Source organism: Marmota monax, unplaced genomic scaffold, assembly GCF_021218885.2.
Source record: "Marmota monax isolate L192 unplaced genomic scaffold, Marmota_monax_Labrador192_F-V1.1 WCK01_AAM20220418_F8-fsc00320, whole genome shotgun sequence".
Lineage (NCBI taxonomy): Eukaryota > Metazoa > Chordata > Mammalia > Rodentia > Sciuridae > Marmota > Marmota monax.
The window spans coordinates 955,207-980,592 of NW_026694783.1; the positions used below are offsets into that span (position 1 = coordinate 955,207).

Here is a 25,386-nt window from a genome sequence, read left to right on the forward strand (position 1 = left end):
TGAACTGTCACGAGATGCTGCAAGTGTTTGTCGCTGAAACTCCACTCACACATTTTTGAAGCCACTCAACATTTTCACAATGTCTGCTCCATACCCATCACCTGCATCACCTGGTGAGAATGTGTTACTTCTGCCCATGCGTCTCTACCCTGCTGTCGATCCTTGCTTCACACACCACTGTCCACTCTCCTCAGCCTTTTCACCTTCTTTGTCTTTAACCTTTTCCTCGGTAACCTTCCCACACCCCTTATGATTCTCAGACGATGTAGTGGCCAAGGGGAGTCACCTTTGTAGTCCATATAGTCCTGGAGAATATCCAACATCTGGGTCATCTGAGAGAAGAGTAAGACGCGATGGCCCCTGGCAAGAAGAAGAAAAGGAGAAACTGCCAACTCTAGTAGTGTTTAAGGGGAGTGACCCTCAGGCAAAATCTGCCAAAGAGGACAACTTTACACATAAGGGAAATGCTAAAGTAGAAATATCAATGTCCTGTAACTTTCTCAGAAACTCTGAATACTTTATACAAGAGGACAAAGTGCCTCCACATGTAGCTGCATCCCTCAGAGCAGTCCCAGGGTACCTGTCAATTCACCAGGGAGTGTGGAAGCCCTGGCGTAACCAAGGAGCCTCTTTCTGGAATATCACTTTACTCAATGAAAACAGAAGTTTCATTTCAATAGAAAAATAAATATACATGTGAAGAGTAAAGGCAAAGTTCAAATATGTGTGCACCCGCTCCCCAAGATCCTGAAGAGCTACAGAAGGCTATCTACTGCTATTCCCACTTGGAGGTACAAGTCATTACCATCTAGAAAAGTCGAGAAGCATGTTAGAGAAGCAATCCCCCATGGTACACAAGAAACTTACATATAGAGAGTGAAGAAAGGAAAGGAAAATTCAAAATAATGTACAAGGAACAAAGTCAAGGTGACAGCCCTTCTTATCAGACATTGTTTTAAATTTGCCTGAACAAATAAGGACAATGCTGTTAAAACAACATTCTTTTTAAGAAAATGAACTTACCTTAAGGTTGCCAGGAGAGTAAGACCAAGAGTTAGGGAGAACATCGGCCAAATTGTTGGAAAAAGCACTGAGTTTGAAGGTGAGTACCTCGATTCTTATCTCTCTCTGCCACTTACTAACTATATGACATTGGGCATGACCTTTCGAGGTCATGAAAAACTTGGACGGAAGGTATCTATAGGTTCTTCTCCATCTCTAACACACTTATGGTAGATACGTCAAAGGCCATAAAATACAGTAAGACGTGTAATTTTGATTTTTAACAACTTTTTATATTTACGTTTTAGTCATAGTTGAACACAGTACCTTTATCTATTTTATTCTTTCAATTTCTTTAGATGTAGATGGACACAATAACTTTGTTTTATTTATTTATATTCTTGTACGTGGTGCTGAAGATCGAATCTCCTGCCTCACGCATGTGAGGCGAGTGCTTAGTCACTGAGCTATTTATTTATTTTTGTGTGGTGCTGAGGATTGGACCCAGGGCCTCACATGTGCTAGCTAGGCAAGCACTCGACCACTGAGCCACAACTCCAGCCCCAAGACATGCAATTATTTAATTTGCAAAAGACTGGGCAATTTTGACAAATCTGAAGTTTTAGGTTAGTTCAGGCCACACCTGGGGCAATCATCCTAAAGGCACAATTCTGAAATTCTTGAGTCTCTGGTCTTTTCCTAGACTCTCCCTTTCCTGTGGTGATGAAGATGTACATTCTGGATACCAGGCTGCTGAACACTAACCAAATCTCATCTTCTGATACCCAACTTGCATTTCTGGGAAAGAGTATTCCCCAACTACGCCTTGAGTTTAAATCAAATCCCAAAGATTAACAAGAACCAATGTTTACTCAACCTTTACTATGTGTCAGTTCAACTCAAGGAAGCAGCAGGCAATTTTAAAAGAAATGCTCAGTGTTGACTCTTCCTTGGGGATGCAACCAACATAGTTGGACTGATGAGGTGAACACACACTGATCAACAAGGTAGCAGAGTAAGGCAGGGCTTGCCAAGTCCTGGACTGGGATCCTAAATGCTGTAGGAATTCAGGAAAGAAAGGATAAAGGTGGAGGAGTGGGGTTGGATGAGATGGAATGGGGGGTGGGTGTACAGTTGCAGAGAAAGTAGGCCTTGAATTCCAGGCTTCTAAAAAAGGGAACTTGCATCAGTCTCAAGAATCAGTAAGTTCCTCATTATTCAGGTTTGAACCAGTCACTCCCTAGAGCAGAACATGTCAACCTATTCCTACCTGGAATGCAGGAATGCCAGCAGCTTATCCAGCAGGTGAAGTTTCCCACTAGCCTCAATCAGGTGGTGTCCAACTTCAAAAGGCTCTGGCTCCACACCTGGAAAGCAGAGAGCCCAATCCTAATGGTGTGCCCTGAGTCAGGGCAAAGTTCTTGAGTAGAAAACCCAATAGGTAGCCCACAGCAAGAGAGCCCAAGCTCTTTCTAATGCAGTAGGCCCTTCAGTCTCACCTATTCGAGGCATTTTGTAATTATTTGCTTAATACCACCTGCAGAGCCTGGCACATCCAAAAGTCCAATAAATATTTATCTAAGAAACAAACTCACTCTTTAGGAAACTGAGGGAAAGGAAGATGCCAGAGATCAAGAAGATCCACAAAGGAAATTCTAAGGCTCTCACTCTAGATAAGGAATCAAGAAATAGGCTTAGGTGTGTATAAAAGTGATTCTCAAGGTACAGGCGGCAGTCAGAATATTCTGGAAGATGTACTTCAAAATCTATGTTCCCATTGCCCCTCCTCCCTTAAAAAAAGTTCTAATGTGCACTTGATTAAAGTTCTGTTAAGCTTTTAAACAGCTCATAATGCCACTTGGCAAAGACTCCTTAAAACAAGCACAGCAGACTTCCAGGGCCAGAGAATCACCCATCCGAGTGCATCCAAACCCCCAATGGGAATGAAAACGAAACACTACACATAAATTTGTGGCAACAAGAGCAGTGCTTAGAGGGACATGTACGGAAGTCACTAGGATGAAAGGAGAGAGCAAAGGGCACAGAGCAGGAGCACACAGGCAGGAAGAAAGGCAGGAAAAACTGCTACCCCAGAAGCTGAGTGAAGAGCTTCCCAAGGAGGAAGCCATCTGCTGTGTCAAGGAATCTGAGAGGTTAACGAATCATGAACTGACAATGCCTGGGCATCACAGAGAACACGGGGAACTGGGCGTAGTGACCGAGAGGGCTCAAGACGAAAGGAAATCCAATCCTGAAGAAGGGTCAGATGAATCCCCATTATGACCCATTCTGTAAACTGCCAGTTTTCCTCTCCACAACTGTCAATATCATGAAAGAAAGAAAAGCTCCCTGCCCTCCAAAAAAGCTTAGAAACATTTCTAGATTGTAGAAAAGTAGAGTCAAGGCAAATGCAATGGATCCTGCATTAAGAGAGAAAAAGGAAAGCAGCTTAAGGGATATTATGGGACATGTGAAGAAATCTTCAGTATGATTTACACTAGATATCATTAATATAGAGAAAATGAGAAAGAGCAGAGTAGACACAGTAAATGCAGCAGTTCTGTTGAAGAGTCCGGCTACGATTCTGGTTACAGAACTACTAATGAAAAATAATGGGGGGAAACAGGACACTGGCTCACCATCAAACAAATACGGGTGATCCACGCACTTTCGAAGCTGGGATAAGATATTCTGAAGTTTAACTTTCCTTGCCATCTCATTTTCAAATGCATCTGAAATTTTGAAGATAGAGAGGAAAAGGGACTAACAAATCAAAACACAAACAAAACACAAACATAACCTTACTCATTTCATAGTATTTCCCTCAAATTTATACTAACCTCCCAAATGGCAATCAACTGCACTGAGAATTAAAATCATATCCATATGGGATTTTCTTACTCATCACTTTGTTTTGAGAAGGAAGTCTACAAGGTGAACTCAGCAGTGCTTTGTTAAAACAATTGTAAACTTCTAAACTTTCTTCTTTAACTGCTATTGTGGTTTTAAGAGGGGAGAAAAAAGCAAATAGAGGATAAAAATCATGAACAGACACTTGAAAGTGTTTGCTATATTGCAGGCATAAGAAAAACCACGCAAGAGGAAAAAGGGAAATTCCATCATGCAACAACCAAGTCTGAGCTACACTTAACACTGCTATTGTTCCACGTCATTCAGAATACAAAATTCTACCTTATATTCTTGCTACACAAAGTGAGTGTAATCATAAAATATTTCCCTGCACAAAAATCACATCCCCTTTTAGTTTCTTAATGGACCAAGTGCCCTCTGAATACCTAGGTCTTTCATCAAAATAGCCTTGTAGTATTTTTTCTGCAGTGCTGACATGCCGTGGTATATCACGACTTCTGTCTTCTTGGGAAGTTCTGTAGCTACCTCTGCTTTCACTCTCCTCAGCAGAAACGGCTGCAAGAGGTTGTGCAGTTCACTTGCTGTGGAAGGAAAAACATACAAGAGTGTGGTACAAAAATACAGCAGAGGCGCCGAACTACTAGGGCACATGGAGCAACTCACTTTCCTCATTTTCATGCTAATTCTGCGTTCTAGGTCAGTACAGTAACTTTTCACAGTACAGATGCTCCTGGACTTACAAAGGGATTACATTCGTATAAACCCATCACAATCTGAAAATATCTTACACGTAAAAAATGCCTTGAACAGACCTAACATACCAAACACCACAGCTCAGCCCACCCTACCTCAAATGTGCTCAGCACTTACATTAGTCCACTCGGCAAAATAATCTAACCCGAAGCCTCTTCTATGAAAAACTGTGAATACTTCATGTAATGTGCTGAATGCCTGTGACTAAACAACTGACAACACAGAGCACTGTGTGGTATCAGTTACTTACCCTCAGGGTCGCCTGAGTCACTGGGGAGTTGTGCCTCACTGCTGCCACCCAGCCTCACAGGACAGTACCTCACAACCTATCCCAAGCCTGGGAAAAGACTGAAACTCATGCCTTCTTATGGCTGAAGAGCATCCCATCCTGTATCTACACCACATTGTCTTTTTATCTGCTAATGCACATCTAGGTGAGCTCCACACTCTGGGTACTGTGAAGAGTGCTGCAATGAACACAGGAGCACAGACATCTCTTGACGTGTCGATCCCCTTCTTCGACTATATACCCAGTATAGGACTGCTGAATCGTACAGCAGTTCTATTTAGTTTTCTGAGGAAACGCCATCCTGGTTTTCACGATGGCCGTACCATCTCCATTCCCAGCCTGGTGTCTCAGAGTTCCCCTTCCACCACAGCCTTGCCAGCGCGTGGTGTCTGTAATAACCATTCTAACGGGGGGAGGGGGTTTCCCAATTTGTTCCTGATTTGCATTTCCCTGATGATTATATTGAACATTCTAATATAACTAACAATAATGCATTTTATATCTTAAACCAGTTAGAAGACAGAATTCTGAATATACTCACCATAAAGAAATGATAAAAGTTTTGCTATATGATATGCTAATGACCTAAGTGATCACTACGCAAAACATCAACAGGTATAAATATGTACCTCAAAAATAGGTACAAATAGTTACACCAATAAAAATTTAAAATTCAAAGTACAGTTTCTATTGAATGTTGCTGCTTTTGTAAAGTGGTAAAGTCAAAAAATTATAAGCTGAACCAACATAATTAGAGGACCAATCATTTCTCCCTTTACTGGGTTCTTCCTATTCCTTCTGGACTTGTTACTGGCTTTTAGTCCCCAAACTACACCACTCAAAGAACTGGATTCTTCTTAGGAATAATCTCATTTTCAAGACACTGTTTTCCAGGGTATTCTTCATTTCATCTCACTGATCAGCATAAAGCCTAGAAATGCAGCGTGAGAAATACTGTCTCCATGTTTATGACAGTTAAGTGAGGCTCAGAGAAATCAGGCCACTTATCCAAGGACACACAGGTGAATGTGAAAATGGCGAGCATTAAAAGTGGATTTTTTAAAACATCTAATCCCTTGTTCCTTTACAGGCATCTTAGACTTCAAAAGCTACACTAAGTTGGAAGTATACATCATGTAGGAAAACCAGAAACTGAAAACAAAAATACAATCAACCTGTTAAATGTGAAATTCAGATAAACAATTCATAGCTCTTCAATACCAGTGTGTCCCTTGTCATTTGTATTAGATGTCCCATACCTGACAACTCTAAACATGGGAGTAATCAATCAGAGCAGGTTCGCAGGTCATCTTTACCCTGTGGTTTGGGAATTTTTGCTCTAAGAACCCTCTGCAATTCATATTTAACCAGCACACACATAATCACTGGGTGGCCCCCTGCCATCTGTTTTGGACAATCATCCTAGGGTATTCAGATATTATGGGAATGTTCCACAAGGCAGAGAGGCAAAGGTATCTAAGAGAAAGCTACGGTTATACGAATGAAGGCTTCCCTTTTCCCTTCCACGTCCCAATCATCTCAAACTTCTGGTTAAAAGGAAACAGCAGTGTTGCAGAATTCTTAACAGTAGTCTGGGAATATAGCATGCACTTACGTTTCTGCACTGGCAAGTGGCATGGAAAGTTAACAAAGTCTATAATTTTTATAAATTACAAGTTGAAGCCGCATGGTAACATGAACTTGAGGCATGAGGATGGTAAGCTGAAGGCCAGCCTATGAAACTGAGCAAGACCCTGTCTCCAATTTTTTACAAAAGGACTGGGAATGTATCCCTGTGGTAGAGCACCCCTGGGTTCAATCTCCATACCACAAAGAGAAAAAAAATTGAAAGAAAATTAGAAGTTGGTTTTAAAAAAACACACATATCAGTGGGTACTTTCTATTTTTTCCAAAAATGAACCAATAAGCCCCAGGGCAGAATCATGTAACAAACAAGTAAGAGCCATGGATAGCAGACAAGTGGACACCACAAGAGGGACCATCATCTGCCTTATATCTGTGGTGGTTTTTCTCCCTGGAAGGCAGTCTCCGGTTATTGATTCTCTTCCTTTTCAATCTACAACTCTTATGCATTAGGGAAGTTTCTGTGTCAAGGTCTCTTGGGGATAATTTGCTGAATGGGAATTAACCTGATTTGGACTCTTTTTCAATATCCCGGTAACGTTCAACAAAATCCTCCATCTGTTCCTTGGAAAACAGGTCAGGTTCCACAAAACTGAGGAGAGAGTAGAGCTCTTGGAGGCTGTTCTGGATAGGAGTTCCAGTCAACAGGAGACTGAAGACCACCGAGAACTAGAATATGTAAATAAACACAATTAAAAATCTCTACCACTGGGAAGCAAAACCAAGTGACCCATCACAACATTTATTTGAACACAGAGGGACATGATCTAACACAATGAACCAAGGTAAATGGAATCAGAAGGCTCAGGTTCAAGTTGTACACTCTATTTAATGTGAGAAATAATACCTCTCCAGTTTCAACCATAAGGAGGGGATAATAATCTGTAAGAAGACACTCTTGTAAGCATGTAAGTGACATCGTGTTGTAAACTCTTGAGTATTACATGAGTATTCACTAGGGTTACTAAATGCAATCTATATGAGGAGTCAAACTATGTTATGACCTAAATGGGGGAATTAACGGGAGTATCTCAGTAAACACATTCATTCAGAGTTTGAGAAGCCAGAGTTATTTATAGCATCAGGCCTCTATGCTACAAGCAAGCAGCAAGATTTACACTGACACAATGTCTGTTCATAAACTTTGCAATATATCAGAGTCAAGATATCAAAGATTTCTAGATGTTTCTGGATAGTAAGCCATGGACAGTCCAACATAAAAAGGGATTCTGTAAATTTTGAGAAACAGGGCTGGGAATGTGGGTCACCAGCAGAACGCTTGCCTAGCATGCATGAAGCCCTGGGTCAATCCCCAGCATTTCCAACAGAAAAAGGAAAAACACTGAGAAACAGGTAGGAACACAGAGGATAAGAGACTAACGAAGGAAGAAAAACAGTAACAACAGATATCAGGCCAAGCAAGGTCAACCTCTGAGCTGACATTAACAAGAAGTTACACCAGCAGAATTAAGTAATGTGGAAAAGTCACATCCTATGCATGTATATTATTTTAAATATAGAGTACAAACTCTTGGGAAGGACACGTAATCAAGGGTCCCTAAAAAGAAGGCAAAGAGGACAGCAGAGATAGAGGATGCCCTACCAGGCAGGGGATAACAATATTTGAAACTAATAAAAATGATGATATCTTCAGTAAAAACTCTAAACACTGCAACTTTTAGGCCAATAAATATTAAATACATAATCCAGGTCTAAGATTTTCCTCTAAATGACCTCAAATTTAAGTGATTTATTATAGGATGAGGACCAAATTTTGATTATCTCAGAAATTAACAAGTGTGGTCTCATGAATGAGCAAACTTTCAGGTCAACAAGGAGAAGGTACTTCACATTTCATTGGCTTCTCAGAAACAAGGGCAGCTCCAGGCCACAATGATCTTTCTCATCTACTGTGCCAAATGATACAAGAGATCAAGAGAAGGGAATGCAATCAAGTGTATCATACTAAAAATACAACAGACGAGAGACTGAAGGCAATATGCTGTAAGAAATTGGTCTCTTCATGACTCCATGTGAACGGTAAGTTTCTAACTAGGTAAATTGGGGGAGGCATAAGGTATATCCAATGCATCTGCAACTGCAGACAGGAGTATAAGATCTTTATTTGTAAAAAAAAGAGAAAAATTAAAAGCACTCAAAAGAGAGTTGAAACATCTCCAAAAATACAATGCATTTTATTGGGGTAGGGTCTGACACATTTGATAACTAGATTTTAGTAAATGTTATCTTCTATATAATAGAGAAAGGAATAGTAATTAGCCATATTAAATACTACTTTTGTCACTGCCCTCCAAAACAGGTTTATTTAGCTCTGCAGAAGTCTGACTATAAAAGTTTTAATTTATGACATGGACATCATTATCCGAAGTACATGTATGAAGACACGAATGGTGTGACTCTACTTTGTGTACAACCAGAGATATGAACAATTGTGCTCTATATGGGTAATGTGAATTGTAATGCATTCTGCTGTCATATATTACAAATTAGAACAAATAATAATAATCATAAAGTTTCCATTTAGTTGGCTCTGTATAGACTAGACTAAGTGGTTTCAAAGGGGAGTTAGAGGGGAGAAGAAACGGTGGACAGATGGGTATAGGATTTCTGAGCCAGGAAACCCGCTCTGCATGATACTATCGGGTGGAAACATGCCATCGCCTGTTGTTCAAACTCACAGGACACGCAACAGCGAGTGAATCCAGCATTACGGACTCTGGTGACACTGAGGTGCCAACGTAGGTTCATTAGTTTTAACATCTCTCTTCAGGGAGAGGCTGAGAATGGGGGAAGCTAGGCTTGTAAAGGGGCAGGGGATATATGGGAACTCTCTGTACCTTCTATTCAATTTTGTTGTAAACCTAACTTGCTCTAAAAAATAAAGTCTATTAAAAAAGGAAGGGGGGTGTGTAAAAACTAAGACTATCCTTTGAGTTTACCTCCGAGAGTGTCTTATGCAGCAGAGAGCTTTGGCTTTTCAATCTGTGGGCTTCATCCACAACAAGAACACTCCAGGAGAAGCTGTGAGAGAAAATCCAAACTTTCAGTTTCGTGTAGCTCAAACATATTTCACAACCACATCTCACTATACAATTATGATGTGTTAGAAAGACAGCATACCTGGCATCGTGACCTTCCTATCATGAAAGGTTACCATGTGCTTTGTTTGTTTCCCCCAGATGAGAAAGATCTATGCAGAAAGTAAGGAGCCGGAGACAGAAATGAAAGGATACGTTTATCATATTGTACTATGTACCAGACATTGCGCTTGTGGCTTTATGTGCAATTTAATCCAAAGAATAAGACAAGTAACCATAATTGTGCCAACAAGGACACTAAAACTCTGATAGGCTAGGTAACTAGGTCAAGATCATAAGGGCAGAGCAGATACTCAAACCCATAAGAAAAATCAAGAGACAGTGATGTCACGGCAGCTAAAGGAGTAGGACTTTAAAATGGGAGAGTGGTGAACAGGATCACGGAGATGTCCAGGATGATGCAGCCACTGGACTTGTTAAAGTGGAGGTCACTGGGGGCTGCTGCCACAGCATGTTTATAGTATAGTATGTCACGAGAGCAATTTCTCAAGAAGTTTCAGTCCTAGAATCATATTTTTAACAGATGCTACTGGTGGAAAGCTGTTAAAAAAATCCAAAATATGGAAAAAGATTGGATGATATTCTAGATGCATTAACTTAAAATAGCAAAAAAATGAAAATAAACTATCTAATAATAAGTGATAAAATGATAAATAGTAACTGCAAAATACAATAATGAAAAAGGTATAAATATTAAATATCCTTTTAAAAATGTGAAAATCATGCAAAAGATAATAAAGTGGGCGTTATAAGACTTTTAAGTTTTTAATTTTATTGGTAAACATTATGGAATCCCACTGCATTATTTTTGCACTTGTAAAACTAAGTGTGTCAAACAAAAAAGTGAGTAAGGAAGGACAATACTTGAAAAATTAAAACAAACGTCCGTGTAAAGGCTGGCCTACAAAAAGGAAGCCTTCTTTCCAATACCACGACAGACACTACAGACATATAGGAAGATAATCAGAAATGATGTTAAAAACTTATACTCCAATAAAATAGAAAACCTCAAAGACATCGACAAATTTCTAGAGTCATATGATTTGCCTAAATTGAATCAGGATGAAATACACAATTTAAACAGATCAATTTCAAATGATGATGGGCTGGAGATGTGGCTCAAGTGGTATTGCGCTCGCCTGGCTTGCATGCGGCCCGGGTTCGAGCCTCAGCACCACATACAAACAAAGATGTTGTGTCCGCTGAGAACTAAAAAATAAATATTAAAATTCTCTCTCTCTCTCTCTCTCTCTCTCTCTCTCTCGCTTTAAAAAAAAAAAAAAAATTCAAATGACGAAATAGAAGATACTATCAGAAGTCTACCAACCAAGAAAAGCCAAGGACTGGATGGATACACAGCTGAGTTCTACAAGACCTTTAAGAAGAACTAATACTAATACTCTTAATTTATTTCAGGAAATAGAAAAAGAGGGAGCACTTCCAAACTCATTTTATGATGCCAATATCACCCTGATTCCAAAACCAGGCAAAGACATATCAAAAAAAGAAAACTTCAGACCAGTATCTCTAATGAACAAGATACAAAAATTCTCATAAAATTCTGGCAAATGGAATACAAAAACATCAAAAAGATTGTGCACCATGATCAAGTGGGATTCATCCCAGGGATGCAAGGTTGGTTCAACATAACAGAAATCAATAAATATAAGTCATCACATCAATAGACTTAAAGATAAGAATCATATGATCATCTCAACAGATGCAGAAAAAGCATATGACAAAATACAGCACTCCTTCATGTTCAAAACACTAGAAAAACTAAAGATAACAGGAACATATCTCAAAATCATAAAGGCTCTCTACGCTAAGCCCCAGGCCAACATCATTCTAAATGAAGAAAAATTGAAGGCATTCCCTCTAAAAACTGGAACAAGACAGGGATGCCCTCTTTTACCACTTCTATTTAACACAGTACATGAAACACTGGCCAGAGCAATTAGACGAAAGAAACGAAAGGGATACATATAGGAAAAGAACTCAAATTGGCATTATTATTTTTTTTTTTTTTTAAAGAGAGAGGGAGAGAGAGAGAGAAAGAATTTTAATATTTTATTTTTTAGTTATCGGCGGACACAACATCTTTGTATGTGGTGCTGAGGATCGAACCCGGGCCGCACACATGCCAGGCAAGCGCGCTACCGCTTGAGCCACATCCCAGCCCCAAATTGGCATTATTTGATGATGATACGATTCTACACCTAGAAGACCCTAAAAGTTCCACCAGAAAACTTCTAGAACTAGTAAATAAATGAATGTAGCAGGATATAAAATCATCACCCATAAGTCAAAAGCATTTCTGTATATCAGTGACAAAGCCTCTGGAAAGAAATGAGAAAAACTATCTCATTCACAATAACCTCAAAACAACAACAACAAAAATAAAACAAAAACAAAACAAAACAAAAACCCCAGAACACACACAAAAAAACTTGGGAATCTACTTAAGGAAAGAGGTAAAAAATCTGTATAAAGAAAATTATAGAACCCTAAAGAAAGAAATCAAAGAAGGCCTTAGAAGATGGAAAGATCTACCTCGCTCTAGGATAGGCAGAATTAATATTTTATCAAAATGACCATACTACCAAAAGCAGTATACAGATTTAATGCAATTCCAATCAAAATCCCAATGGCATTCCTCATAGAAACAGAAAAAACAATCATGAAATTCATCTGCTAAGATAAGAGACCCAGAATAGCTAAAGCAATCCTTAGCAGGAAGAGTGAAGCAGGGGGCATCACTATACCAGACCTTAAACTATACTACAGAGCAATAGTAACAAAAACAGCATGGTATTGGCACCAAAACAGACTGGTAGACCAGAATAGAGGGCACAGAGACTAACCCACAAAATTGCAATTATCTGATATTAGACAAAGGTGCCAAAAACACACACTGGAGAAAAGATAAACTCTTCAACAAATGGTGCTGGTAAAACTGAAAATCCACGTGCAAAATGAAATAAACCCCTATCTCTCACCGTGCTCAAAACTCGAGTCAAAATGGATCAAGGACCTGGGAATAAAACCAGAGACCCTGCATCTAATAGAAGAAAAAGTAGGCCCTAATCTCCATCATGTGGGATTAGGCCCCAACTTCCTTAATAAGACTCCTTTGGTGCCAGAATTAAAATCAAGAATCAATAAATGGGAGAGATTCAAACTAAAAAGTTTCTTCTCAGCAAAAGAAACAATTTGTGAGAGTGTACATCTTGGGAGCAAATCTTTATCCCTCACATATCAGACAGAGCACTAATCTTTAGGGTATATAAATAACTCAAAAAGCTAAACACTAAAATAAATAAATAAATAACCAACCAACCCAATCAATAAATGGGCCAAGGACCTGAACAGACACTTCTCAGAAGATGATATACAATCAGTCAACAAATATATGAAAAAAATGTTCATCATCGCTAGCAATTAGAGACATAAAACCCAAAAGTACACTAAGATTTCATCTCACTCCAATCAGAATGGCAGCTATTATGGATACAAACAACAATAAGTGTTGGCGAGGTTGTGGGAGAAAAGGTACACTGCTGGTGGGACTGCTATTGGTGTAGCCAATATGGAAAGCAGTATGGAGATTCCTTGGAAAGCTGGGAATGGAACTACCATCCGACCCAGCTATCCCACGCCTCGGTCTATACTCAAAGGACTTAAAAACAGCATACTACAGGAACACAGCCACATCAATGTTTATAGCAGCACAATTCACAATAGCTAAACTGTGGAGCCAACCTAGATGCCCTTCAGTAGATGAATGGATTAAAACATGTGGCAAACATACACAATGAAATATTACTCAGCAATAAAAGAGAATAAAATCATGGCATTTGCAGATAAATGGATGGAGTTGGAGAATAATGCTAAGTGAAGTTAGCCAATCCCAAAAATCCAAATGCTGAATGTTTTCTTTGATATAAGGAGGCTGATTCTTAGTGGGGTAGGGAGGGAGAGCACTGGAGAAATAGACGAACTCTAGATAGGGCAGAGGGGTGGGAGGGGAAGGGAGGGGGCATGGGGTTAGAAATGATGATAGAATGTGATGGACACTATTATCCAAAGTACAGGTATGAAGACACGAATGGTGTGAATATACTGTGTAAACAACCAGAGATATGAAAAAAACGTGCTCTATATATGTTATATGAATTGCAATGCATTCTGCTGTCATATATAAATAAAAAAACTAATATAAAGAAAGATAATTAACCCATAATGGATGTGTTGGTCAGCTTTCTGCTACTGTGACAAGTAGCTGAGATGAGTTTATAAAGAGAAAAGTTTTACTCTGGCTCACAATTTTGGAGGGTCAGTCCACCCTCAGCTGGCCCCCTTGCTGATAAGCACATCATGGCAGAAGGGCATGGCAGAGCAGGCCAGCTCTCTCAAGGCTGGGACACAGAGAGCAAAGAGGAGGAAGAGGCTGGATGCCTGCTACCCATTCCAAGGACACACCCTCAATGAATGACCAGAAGACATCCCATGAGGGCTCACCTTTCAAAGGTTCCACACACTCGCACCAGTTTCATGCTGGGGACCAAGACTTTAACATATGAGCCTTTGGGAGATATACAGGATCCGAACTCTAGCAGTAACTCTCAATAAGTACTAGCTGTTAATAATATCATCTTCTTCCTCACTTTTACTCAACTCTTTTTTAAGCATCTCTCATTTTCCCCTCTTATTTAAATCATTTAATAAATATGTTTGCACAGTTCTTGTGTCCCACAAGCAGTGTAAGAGGAATTTTGGATGGAAGGAATTAAATGTGGGAGATCCGATCACAGAGGCTCACAGTATAGGCGGTGGACGGGTTAATAAATACACCGGCACTCTACCTACTGGTGAGCACATGCCACCCTTTTGCCTTTGTTTCTGTTTGTCTACATCTGCTACAAGACTACACACCCCTGAAAGTCAAGGTCAATGTCTTAATCTTCTCTATCCCTATGGCCTCACCTGGACCATGATTCAATAAATATTTGCAAAACAACAACAACAACAACAACAAAGGAAGCCTTCCTCCTCAGGCTACAGAGAAAATTGAGAGGAAGACAGCCAGAGACAGACACTCAGCTAATGAGAGTGGAGTAGGAGAAGACTGAACTGGGGATCCAAAGAGAGGGCAGGAAGTCCAAGGAGAGCACTGGGCAGAATAAGCAGGGGATGTATTTAGGATTACAAGGAGACAGGGTCCCCATGAGGTTGGACGGTGGTTATGACATAGGTGGTGAGCGTCCATAGTATAGTGCCACTCAAAACAGACTAGGTCTGATTCCTTTGGAAGGACTAGACACAGATATGTATATACACAAACATCTAAAAATGCTTATTCAATGCAAAAGGCTAAGTGAAGTGGATTTTGGTTCAATGAGTGAAAGTGGATTGAATCACTCATCAAAGGAAATTAAAGACTGTTTCCCGGAAACGAAAGTAGAGGGAATTCCAACACAAGAATGGAGAGTCCAACAAGGGAACTCCTGATCTTCTCGATCCAAGATTTTACAAGCCTACTGCCTGTTGTCCAAAAGATTTCAATATTTCATGGTGATAACACACAACTTAAAAACGGCCTTCATAAACCTCTTGAGTGCAGATTTTATCACATTGCCTATTTTCAGAATGTAAAATATAGCAATGGAGAAATGTAACATTAACAAACATACTAAAAGAAACAACTATGCTGTTGGGATTCTTGCTATGAGTCAATATTATAAATGTCCCTTTATTACTAAGGCTCTTAAATCCACCCAGAAATGCATTCAGAACAGATTGAAATATAAAAATGTGTTTCTGCTGAATAAGGTGACATTTCAGTGCTTCTACATACTTAGAGACGCACTCTTAAAAACACGGTCCAGTGCCTAGGGCTGTGGCTCCTCAGTAGAGCACTCGCCTAGCATGTGCGAGGTCCTGGGTTTGATCCTCAACACTACATAAAACTAAATAAATAAAATAAAGGTGTTGTGTCCAACTACAACTAAAAAAATAAACATTAAAAAAAAAAGAGGCCCAAAGCACCAAGTGCTGGGTTTGAATGTCTACTCTGCCTTACTTGGATTCTTAATCTCTTAATTTCCTTGTTTGTAAAATGAATAATAATCCCTGCCTACTAGGATTTTCATGAAACCAAAATGGGACAATTTACATAAAGTACCCAAGAACATTTATGTCCCAATCTTATTACCTTCTGAGACCTGCCAGATAGTACCGTGTTTCATGGATATCTTTGTACTCCTCATCCCTCTACTGTACAGACCATGGGGTAGCTCTATGATTTACTTTCCTGGTTATTACCAGTAACTCCCTTTCCATGGAGAGACTTCAAAACAAGACAAGTTGGATATTAAGAAGACAAGAAGAGCTGGGGTAAGGACTGAGTGGTAGAGCAGTTGGGAGGCCCTCAGCTCAATGCCCAGAACCATAAAATGAAATGACATGAAATAACGTGACACGACATAAAAATAATAAAGTAAAAAGAAAGAAAAAGAGGGAACACATCATATGCTCATTTAAATGTAAATTAAGTAAAACAAAATACTGGATGGAATCATAAAATCTTGGGCCCAGTCTTCAAAGTAAGAGTAAAATAGAAACTCATTTACAACAATCTGGATGAGGAAAAAATATTTACAATATTGATCAGGCCCTTTGAGAACAAAACCTTCTGAGTATGAAAGATGCACACAGGGCACGATGGGGCACACCTACAATGACAACTACTTGGGAAGCTGGAGGATTGCAAATTTGAGTCCCGTCCCAACGACTTAGTGAGACTATCTCAAAATAAACAATGAAAAGGGCTGGGCATGCAGCTCAGTGGTAAATGCCCCTGAGTTCAATCCCCAGTACCAAGACATAGTTAAATGGACAAATTACAAGTACACTTCAAACTTCTTTTCCAAATAGTCAGTTCTATAGCACTGACTGCTACCTGGTAATTGCCAGGAAAAGGCTCCTATACTACAGTGAGATCTCAAGCAGCAGTCCTGACAGGTGTCTGTGCAGTCACAATGTAAAGAATCCAGTGTCCAGGCTGGATGCAGTGGCCACCTGTGATCCTGGAGACTCTGGGAGCTGAGGCAGGAGGATCACAAATTCAAGGCCTTCCTTGGCAACTTAGAAAGACCCTGTCTCAAAATTTAAAAAATTAATAAATAAAAAGGACTGGAGATGTCGCTCAGTGGTAGAGTACTCCTGGGTTCAATCCCCAGTACCAAAATAAAACCAAAAAACAACAATAAAAATCTACTAGTAATAAAAATCTCTAGTAATCTGCTAAACACCAACCATGTAGATTTAATCTCAGTTGTCACAATAGTCATCCAAAGTAAGAAAGGTAACTACCCCCAGTTTACAGATGAGGACACTGAAGTTGATGGAAATTAAGAAACCAACCCAATAACACATAGCTAATGAGTAGAGGTTAGATCACAGAATTCCCACCATGCCTGCCTATACATCAACAGGGCCCAAAGAAGACAGACCAGACATATCAGGAAAGAGGCCAAGTATCAAAAAGTATAAGACAAGACAAGACTTCCACACATTCAGCACAGTTTCTGACAGGGTACAGTATACTCACGATTTTAGAAACGGTGCATCTTTCAAGCAAATCTGAAAAATCAAGGAAGACACATTAAAAAGACTGGTATTGCTGGGCATGGTGGCCCACACCTGAATCCCAGCAGCTTCTGGAGACTCAGGCAGGAAGGCGGCAGGCTCAAAGCCAGCCTCAGCAACTTACTGAGATTCTGTCTTCAAAAATAAAAAAGGCTGAGGATTGATTCAGTGGTTAAGTACCCTTAGGTTCAATCCTTGGTAACAAAAGAAAAAAAAGTTAGAATTAAAAAAATAAAGACTGGTATTGATAAATTCTGATTATTAATAATCTAGTTTCTTATTTCTTGTTAACTCTCTTAAACCAGAGGATCTAAGCCTTTAACTTGTTTACTAAGTTAAAAACTAAGCACAATTTCTAAGTAGCACTATCACACAAACAGATAGAAGTTATGGTGAAGTAGAAGGTCTTACAGTTGCCCAGTCTTACTTAGATAAGGATTTAAAACAAGACTGAAACTAGGCATCCTGCATTCCTATCCCCCGGTTATCAGACATGATGCCTCTGTACATGAAACCCTCTGCCCTGCTGCCTGCCTCCTCCTGTTCATCCACAAAGAGGCAGCTAAAGTGCCACTTTCTGGGAAGCTTTCCCCTTAATCCACAAGTAGAGAGGGAAATATGTCTAGCTACCTTGAAGCACAGTGATTCTGCACTTCGTTTGGTCACAGTCCCTCTTTGACAATGTGATGAAGGTGGATGTCCTCCTAGAAAAATGTGTGCCCTCAAAAAAAAAAAGTCAATATAATTCAGTGGGTTCTACAACTTCTAAGGACCCAGGTTAGGAGAAATGAATGAATACCTCATAGGTGGTCAGCAGCACATGAAAACGTGACTTCTGTTTTAGGTCTTGCTGAAGATGGGCTCTTTCCTCCTTGTCCCCTGCATATGTTACACAAGAAAGACCTGGAGCAAATCTAAATCCAAGAAAAGAAGCAGATGACCCAAATGCCACAGCCATGAGATGGTGTGTGCATGTCATGGATGGACTGCAGTGTGCAGACACCATTCATTCGGTGCTGGTCACAGAACTGTACCTAGAATAATGGTTAAACCCCAGGGTAAGGTCTGTGTTAAGCAGGGAGAAGGATCAGGTCTAAGAGGGTCTCATGCTAACTAAAAATGCAATGATGTTTCTCACTTTAGTTACTTCCTATGTTACTATGAGAAGGACAGTTTCTCCTTTACATCAGCAAAATTTACTGAGATAAGTACTAGCCTTTAAATTGTAGAAGGGTAACAGTAACACCCACTGGATCCTCCCCTATCAGATATTGTGTCTTGCCTACACTGTTTCAGTTCAATCTTTCTGGAATAAAATCATTGAATATGACAAGATTTTGCTTCATGATCTTTTATCCATCATCTAGAAAAATATCTTAACATAAACAATACAAGAAAAGCTACATCTACTCTGTACCTTTCCATTTCTTCTTTCCAGTTGTTCAAAACAGACAGAGGACTGAGAATCAGAAATGGTCCTTCATCATTTAACCTTCCCATCAAGTAAATGAGGAGAGCAATCGTCTGAAACAAAGCAGGCAGTTTTGATCACCTTTCCAGGAGACACAACCATAAAGTTCCTACAACCATAGGCAGAGAACACAAACTGTTATACATGACTTGCTTTATAAAGAAATTCCATACAATCTTCCACATATTAGGAAACCAGTACGTTCTTAGAACGACATCAGGTAAGCTCAGTGACTTTGCTAAGGAAATTGATGGTGTTCAATTACTTTAGGAGTTAACGAGCAATGAGGCTCAATATTTATGTAACTGAACCAAAGGGAAAAACGTCAGGAAAGAACAGAAATCAATGAAAGCAATACACCTGTTGGAAAACAGCAGGAGTACTTTGAAAATATTAAGCCAGAAGTGCTAAGACCTGACAGCAAACAGTACATGCACTTCACGGCCTTGGCCCTTGGCTCGGCTGCTCTGATGAGAGTGCTTTCCTTCCTCCCCAACTTTCTCCCTCCTTCTATAACCATTTAGAGGGTGCCTTCTACTGGCTCAAGTTATATGTGAACAAAACAGATACAACCTTTGGTCTTTCATAATGGGTGCACTATAATCATACTGTATAGGGGATCCATATGCCATAGTTGTACATGCATACATCTACATCACACATTCAAATGCAGAAAACAGACAATAAATCATTCTCACAAGAAGTATGAGTATGAAATGAAACTTTGCAAGGCCAAATGTGCATACTTCGGGACATGTTTGAGTACACTTATGTCTCTAAAGTTGCTCTCAACAAACAAAAACACGTGAAGAGCTTGCATCCCCAAATACTGTGCTATTTCTGAGGAAAAAATATGCCCTAAGGATCAAATTCAAAATCCTGAGAAAACTATAGGCTCAAAGGTGTTCACATCAAAATTAATTTAAGTAACCCAAAAAAGGGGGAATTCATGATTCCTCATCAATAGGACGTTTAAGCAAATTATAAATTCTCGATGGCATACTATGCAGCCAGTTGAATGATTGTGAATATAATAAAATGCAAAACTACTGTGCCGATGTTACATTAATGAAGAGAAACCATATGGGCTAGATGTGCACTGTAACTTCAATGATGTAAAACACATACCTTGCTGCTTATGGCTGTGGTTAGAGTGCTGTGATGACAGAGTGGCAGTTCAATTTTTTTTTTTTTTTTTGGCACAATCATATTAATCTTAAAAAGGAAATGATTTTCTCATTTAACTATCCCAGCCCAAAGTGTGCCCAGAGCATCCCTCTAATAAGTGGCTTAACTGGATTAAAACCATTCTGTTGAGTGCTCCCTGAGGATGCAATTTAGAGAAAGTTTGTCTTTTATTACCACAAATCAGAAGTGTCTACCAAATAAATTTAGAGTCACTAGTGAATTTTATCAAACATCTAAAATGGAAATGAGAACAATTTTACATAAACTCTTGCTGAAAATTGGAGAGGAACACTTCTCAATATATTCTATGAGGCCAGCTTTGCCCAAATACTAAAACCAGACAAAATTAGTATAAAAAAGAATATCACAAAACAATATCCTTCATAATGTAGATGCAAAATTTCTAAACATACTTTTACCAAAACAGACTTGGAGTTGGTATTTTTTTAGAGAATTTAAAGTAGAGGTGGAAAGGCAAAGGACAAGTGGAATTTGCTGGCTCTCTGTGAAGTCAGTAGGACAATTTCAATGACTGAGACAAAGGAGATTATAGGGAGGATACCTCCAGGAAACTGATTTTTAGTTTCATAGTTCTCGTACAGGATTATACCAGGAACAGATTTGTTTGCCCAAGAGAGAGAAGTGATGAATCTCAGGGGACCTTATATAAATGGTCGCATTGTTTCTGAATAATGCCAAGATTGATGAGGTACATCTGGCCTAAGCAAAGGAGGCTTCAACATATGGTCAGACTAGCCTATGTGCACCGCCGCTCCAGCTTAAAGTTTATATATATATATATATATATACATGGTGAGCGTCGGAGGGGACAGTTGAACTTCTAAAAGGATGATGAGACCTTGCTCATTCTCTCCAGTGACCACTGGTGAAACTTTCCTGGGATTGAAAAGTTCTTAATCTTCCTGATTTCTGATCAAGCTGCCTCTGACATATATCATGATTGTACCAGGATATCTTTTGTATCCTTCAGATAAGTAATCCTTATGTGATTAACCCAAGACGTGTTGTGACTGAATTTTCCATTAATCCAAGGCCATGTGACAACCCAGGGCAGTATTGCTTATTATCCTGGCAGAAGCATCAATTTCAACACTCCACCATTGATCACTAGATCAATGCCCGAGGGGGCCACATCTGATTCTCCCCTTTTAAGGTCAGAGAGTCTAAGTTTTATTTTGGAAAACATAGGGTACTTCCTCCATATTTCTCTATCACTGTAGAAAAATGGGCAGCAGCCCAACCCCAACCCACCCCCGCTGAGAAAGAGAGAGTAATATTAGAAGCAATACAGTTAACTTCATATAGTGTTACTAAGGAGCACAGTCAATTTGGTCCTTGGGCAAGTATACATGCTTCACACAGAGAAAAGCCCTAAACCTGGGCCCATTAACTGCACTTGTAACTCAAGTAACTTTTCTCACAGACACGTCAATGCTCATATAAAGGTAATGACATAATTAATAACTACACCCACAACTAGAAAAATCAATCCCAAGGTTGTGAACTCTTAAAAGTTAAGCATTTCACATTCTAGTATATACATACATACACACACACATACACCCTCACACACACATACATGTAACAGCACTTAAAGATGGTATTAAGCCAGGTGTGGTGGCACACGCCTATAATCCCATTGGCTCCGGAGGCTAAGGCAGGAGGATCATGAGTTCAAAGCCAACCTCAGCAATTTAGTGAGGCACTAAGCAACTAAGTGAGACACCGTCTTCAAATAAAATACAAAAAAGGGCTGGATGTATGGTTAAGTTTTTAAGTGCACCTGAGTTCAATCTGGGGTACCAAAAAAAAAAAAAAAAAAAAAAGATGGTAATGAGTTGTGAGGAGGTGTTTCAGTGTAGGTAAACAGTGCTTCTTCCACAGTAACATACCTGGCAGGTCTTACCAAGGCCCATCTCATCTCCCAGGATGCAGCCATTTTGACAGTGGAATCGCTGGGCTAGCCAGTTGACTCCCTCCAGTTGATAAGGGCGTAAATGAATTCCTAGAAATAAAAAATATAGCAAAACCAGAGAGCAGACATTTCAGCACATATGTGGGCTAAGCTCTAAGGCTTTGAATGAAGAACATGGCTTACATTCCCTTAATGTCAAACTTTATTGGCTATATCTTTTATTGGGACGTTCTATGTATACAAACATTAGCTGATTTCCAAATTTCTTTTTGGGCAGACTTGGGTTACCATTCAAAGCCCTGAAATAGCCTGTCACTGTTATATAATCTTCTTGATCGATGAGAAACTCAGCCTGGGATTTGTTCTGTAATACCCAGTCTCAAGCCACTGTCCTTTCCTGGAAATAAGTATTCCTGGAAGTGATGCGACAAACAACACATGGACTGTTCATATGCTTGCTTAATGGCACTCATCTAAATCTGCCATTCCTGCTACACTGTCCCTTAAAGAAAAGGGAGACAGTAAAACACCATGATCCTGAATGCTCCCTTTCTGTTTACAAAAACCTAGCAAAATTAAGGGACCAATGAGATCAAGCCTAGGCTGGAAAGTCCAGATACATATCATCTTGAAGGACACTGGCTTTCTCTATGCACACTGGGCACTAGGGCAAGTTAGTGTTATCTGTAAAAAGCTACTTTCTTGCATGTATGCTGGTCATACACACAAACTAATGCTGATGTCACTGCTTCCTCAGTCTAACATGTAAGACTCCTCCCTGAATGGGGCTGGGCAGAGAACTGAGGGCTCTGTGGAAAGGATACATGTCACTTGTTTGGCCAGAGCCACCAGGCAAAACACCAGGAGCAAGAGAGGTACTGCTTGGAGAAGCACCTTCAGGGACACAGGTGCTATCTGTTCAGTCTGTTGCCACGGAATTCTTCCTGGAGCCATCATTGATCTGTTAGAAGCTTTCCAGGATACATCATGTCTCCCATGGTGTCTCCAGCACCTTCTTTGGCCTCCCCACAACCTAGTACAACTGGGCTGTGGACTGCCCCTGCTAAAGGACAAAATGAAAACAGGACTACACTGTGCGCCAACAGAGAAGCAGGGTTAAGAATGGAGATGCTGCTACATAAAGGGTGTTTAAAACTGAACAAGGATGGCAAGACACTATAAATATTTATATTATATATATTTATATCTATAAAATATTCAAAAGTAAAAGGTTGATGGGATGGGGTTGTAGCTCAGTGGAAGAGCACTTGTGTCACACATATGAGGTCCTGGGTTCGATCCTCATAAAATAATAAGTAAAAATAAAGATATATATTTTAAAAAGTAAAAGGTTGAAGTGGTGGATAAAGAGTGACCCTCAAAGAGTTCATGCACAGACCTCAGAATCAGTGAATGTTACCTTACTTGGCAAAAAGGAGTCCACAGCCATGACTAAGGTTGAGGGCCTGGAGATGGGGAGACCATAGTGAGTTATCCTGGATTACCCAATCTAATCACTCACACCTTTAGAAAATGGACCCTTTACCAGATGTGATTAGGAGGAGGTGACTATAATGAGGCAGTCCAGGTACCCTCGCCCAAAAGACCTTGCCATGGTTAACCCTCTCCTCTCGTGAGATCAGGATGCCTTGCAGTTTGAAGCTTCCTCTTGTTCTAAATGATCTGTTGGCTCTCCAGAGTCAGGCCTCTGTTCTAAAACTCCAGTCAGTGTCTGGGCTATGATATTCCACAGAAGCTTTGCAAGATATTATCATTGGGGAAACTGAGGACGGTTCCATGGGATCTCTTTTTTTTAAACTGCATGTGAGTCTATAATTAGTATATAATAACGTGTTTAATTAAAATGATATGAAACTATACAAAGATAACAGTATTTAATACTTAGAAGATGACTGCAAAAGTAAAAAAAAAAATCATCCCCAAAGAAGTTACACAGAAAAGTATTTAACATAGGGAATCAGGTCACCATAAAATTTTTTGTTGGAAGGGCGGGAAAAGCAGACCCGGTTTAGCGTCCTGGTACAGCTGCTGGATAACTACCACAGAACTGGCTCCTTCAGGTGGCATCTCCCTCCAGGACCCGGAATCCAGGAACCAACCCAAAGCAAACGCTATTTCCCCAAATGTTTTACAAGGCACACACACTACTGCTGGGATCAACTCACAAACAGGTTCCCCAATACCCATGATGCTCACAAACAGGGCGGCGGGTCGCCCCGCTCCGCGGCGACCCTTGGGTCGCGGGTCCCCCTCCTCCCTGCGCCGCCTGGCAGTTCACACCCCGACTGCTCTTCCCGAGGCGCCCCTGCAGGTCTCTCCGGGTCACGGCGGCGGACCAGCCGCGCCCCACGCTCGGAGGGAAGCGGCACGGCGCCTCGTCCCCCGAGAGCCCCGCAACCGCGGGTCGGACCCCAGAGGCGGGGGCGGGCCGAGCGCTCTCCGCCGAGAAGCGCCGCTCTCCGGGCGGGAACCTCGGGCGCGGCCCCCGCTCCAGCAGCGCTCCCGTGAGACGACTGACGGCGACTCCGCCTCCCACGGGCGCCGCGACCGTCCGGGGCTCCCGTGAGGAACGGGGAAGGGGAGGCCGGCGAGGGTCGCTGCGGTCGCACCCGAGGGCAGGACGGGACCCCGACTGACCGCGCAGGACGGCGCGAGCGTGCGTGGCCCGAAGGCCGCGGGGAGCAGCACCACCCAGCGGCCAGCCACCGGCTGCGCGCGCAGGCTCCGTCAGGAGAGTCCGACCGCAGCGCCACCCGCACAGCCGGACCGCCGGGACCCGGGCTTGGCGCCCCACCGGGCACGTTTCCTCGCCCACCGCCCGGCTACCCGGAAGTGCCTCGCGCCGAGCTCCGCCCACCACGCGAGCGCCCACCCCCTACCGGCGGAGGGGAAGCCCCGGCGCCCGCGGGAAAGCCTCCTTCGAGACCCGGCTCGCGAAAAGCTGGGGTGCACGAGGTGGCGCGTCTGGGCGGCCCTTCTCCTGCAGCCCACTTACCTGTCAGGCCGCACTGCCCTAAGTCCTGCTCCTGCACCCGCGTCCTCACCGCCTCCGGCCGGCCCTTAGCCTGCAGGGCTACTAAGAAGCCCGGCACGCTGCCCTCCATCTGGCGGCGAGAGGCTCCGCCCCGCGCGCTTGCGTGCGCAGCCTTTCCTGTGAGCCGCGGAGGACCCTGGGAGCGCCGCTCAGGGTTGTGGGAGCGCCGCGCAGCCGCCAGGGGGCGCCCGCTGGGGGCGTCTGTGGCGAGCTGCTGGGAGTCCGCCACCAGGTCAGTCCTGGAATTCTTGGCTGGAGCCCTGGGTGGCGACTCTGCTCTCAGGAGTCAGCTCGATTCTGTTGACTCTAGCGGTAAATTGGGCGGGACTCTGAAGCCCCCTGAGCTGTTCCCGGTTAGCTGCAGGCCAAGCGAAAGCCTCCAAATGTGGCTGCCGCCAGGGGCACTTC

At 41.5% G+C, this 25,386-nt stretch overlaps 1 protein-coding gene across 4 annotated transcripts in view; it reads right to left on the minus strand.

The window, feature by feature from the left end:
• The window catches only part of Chd1l (chromodomain helicase DNA binding protein 1 like), a 52,380-nt gene extending 27,293 nt beyond the window's left edge, over positions 1 to 25,087 (minus strand). For 2 of the 4 annotated variants that reach the window (XM_046425804.2, XM_046425803.2), the window contains exons 1-11: positions 24,940 to 25,086; positions 21,901 to 22,013; positions 18,746 to 18,852; positions 18,128 to 18,242; positions 17,291 to 17,322; positions 9,520 to 9,601; positions 7,066 to 7,228; positions 4,299 to 4,454; positions 3,642 to 3,734; positions 2,273 to 2,369; positions 287 to 360 (exon numbers count right to left, since the gene is read on the minus strand). In XM_046425804.2, the coding sequence (XP_046281760.1) occupies positions 287 to 360; positions 2,273 to 2,369; positions 3,642 to 3,734; positions 4,299 to 4,454; positions 7,066 to 7,228; positions 9,520 to 9,601; positions 17,291 to 17,322; positions 18,128 to 18,242; positions 18,746 to 18,852; positions 21,901 to 22,013; positions 24,940 to 25,048 (1,141 nt within the window). In that variant the 5' untranslated portion in view covers positions 25,049 to 25,086. Of the gene's footprint in view, positions 1 to 286; positions 361 to 2,272; positions 2,370 to 3,641; positions 3,735 to 4,298; positions 4,455 to 7,065; positions 7,229 to 9,519; positions 9,602 to 17,290; positions 17,323 to 18,127; positions 18,243 to 18,745; positions 18,853 to 21,900; positions 22,014 to 22,817; positions 22,987 to 24,939 lie in introns of all 4 variants that reach the window. The other 2 variants (XM_046425805.2, XR_006847540.2) reach the window with 2 other exon arrangements.
• Between the last annotated feature and the right edge of the window lie 299 nt (positions 25,088 to 25,386).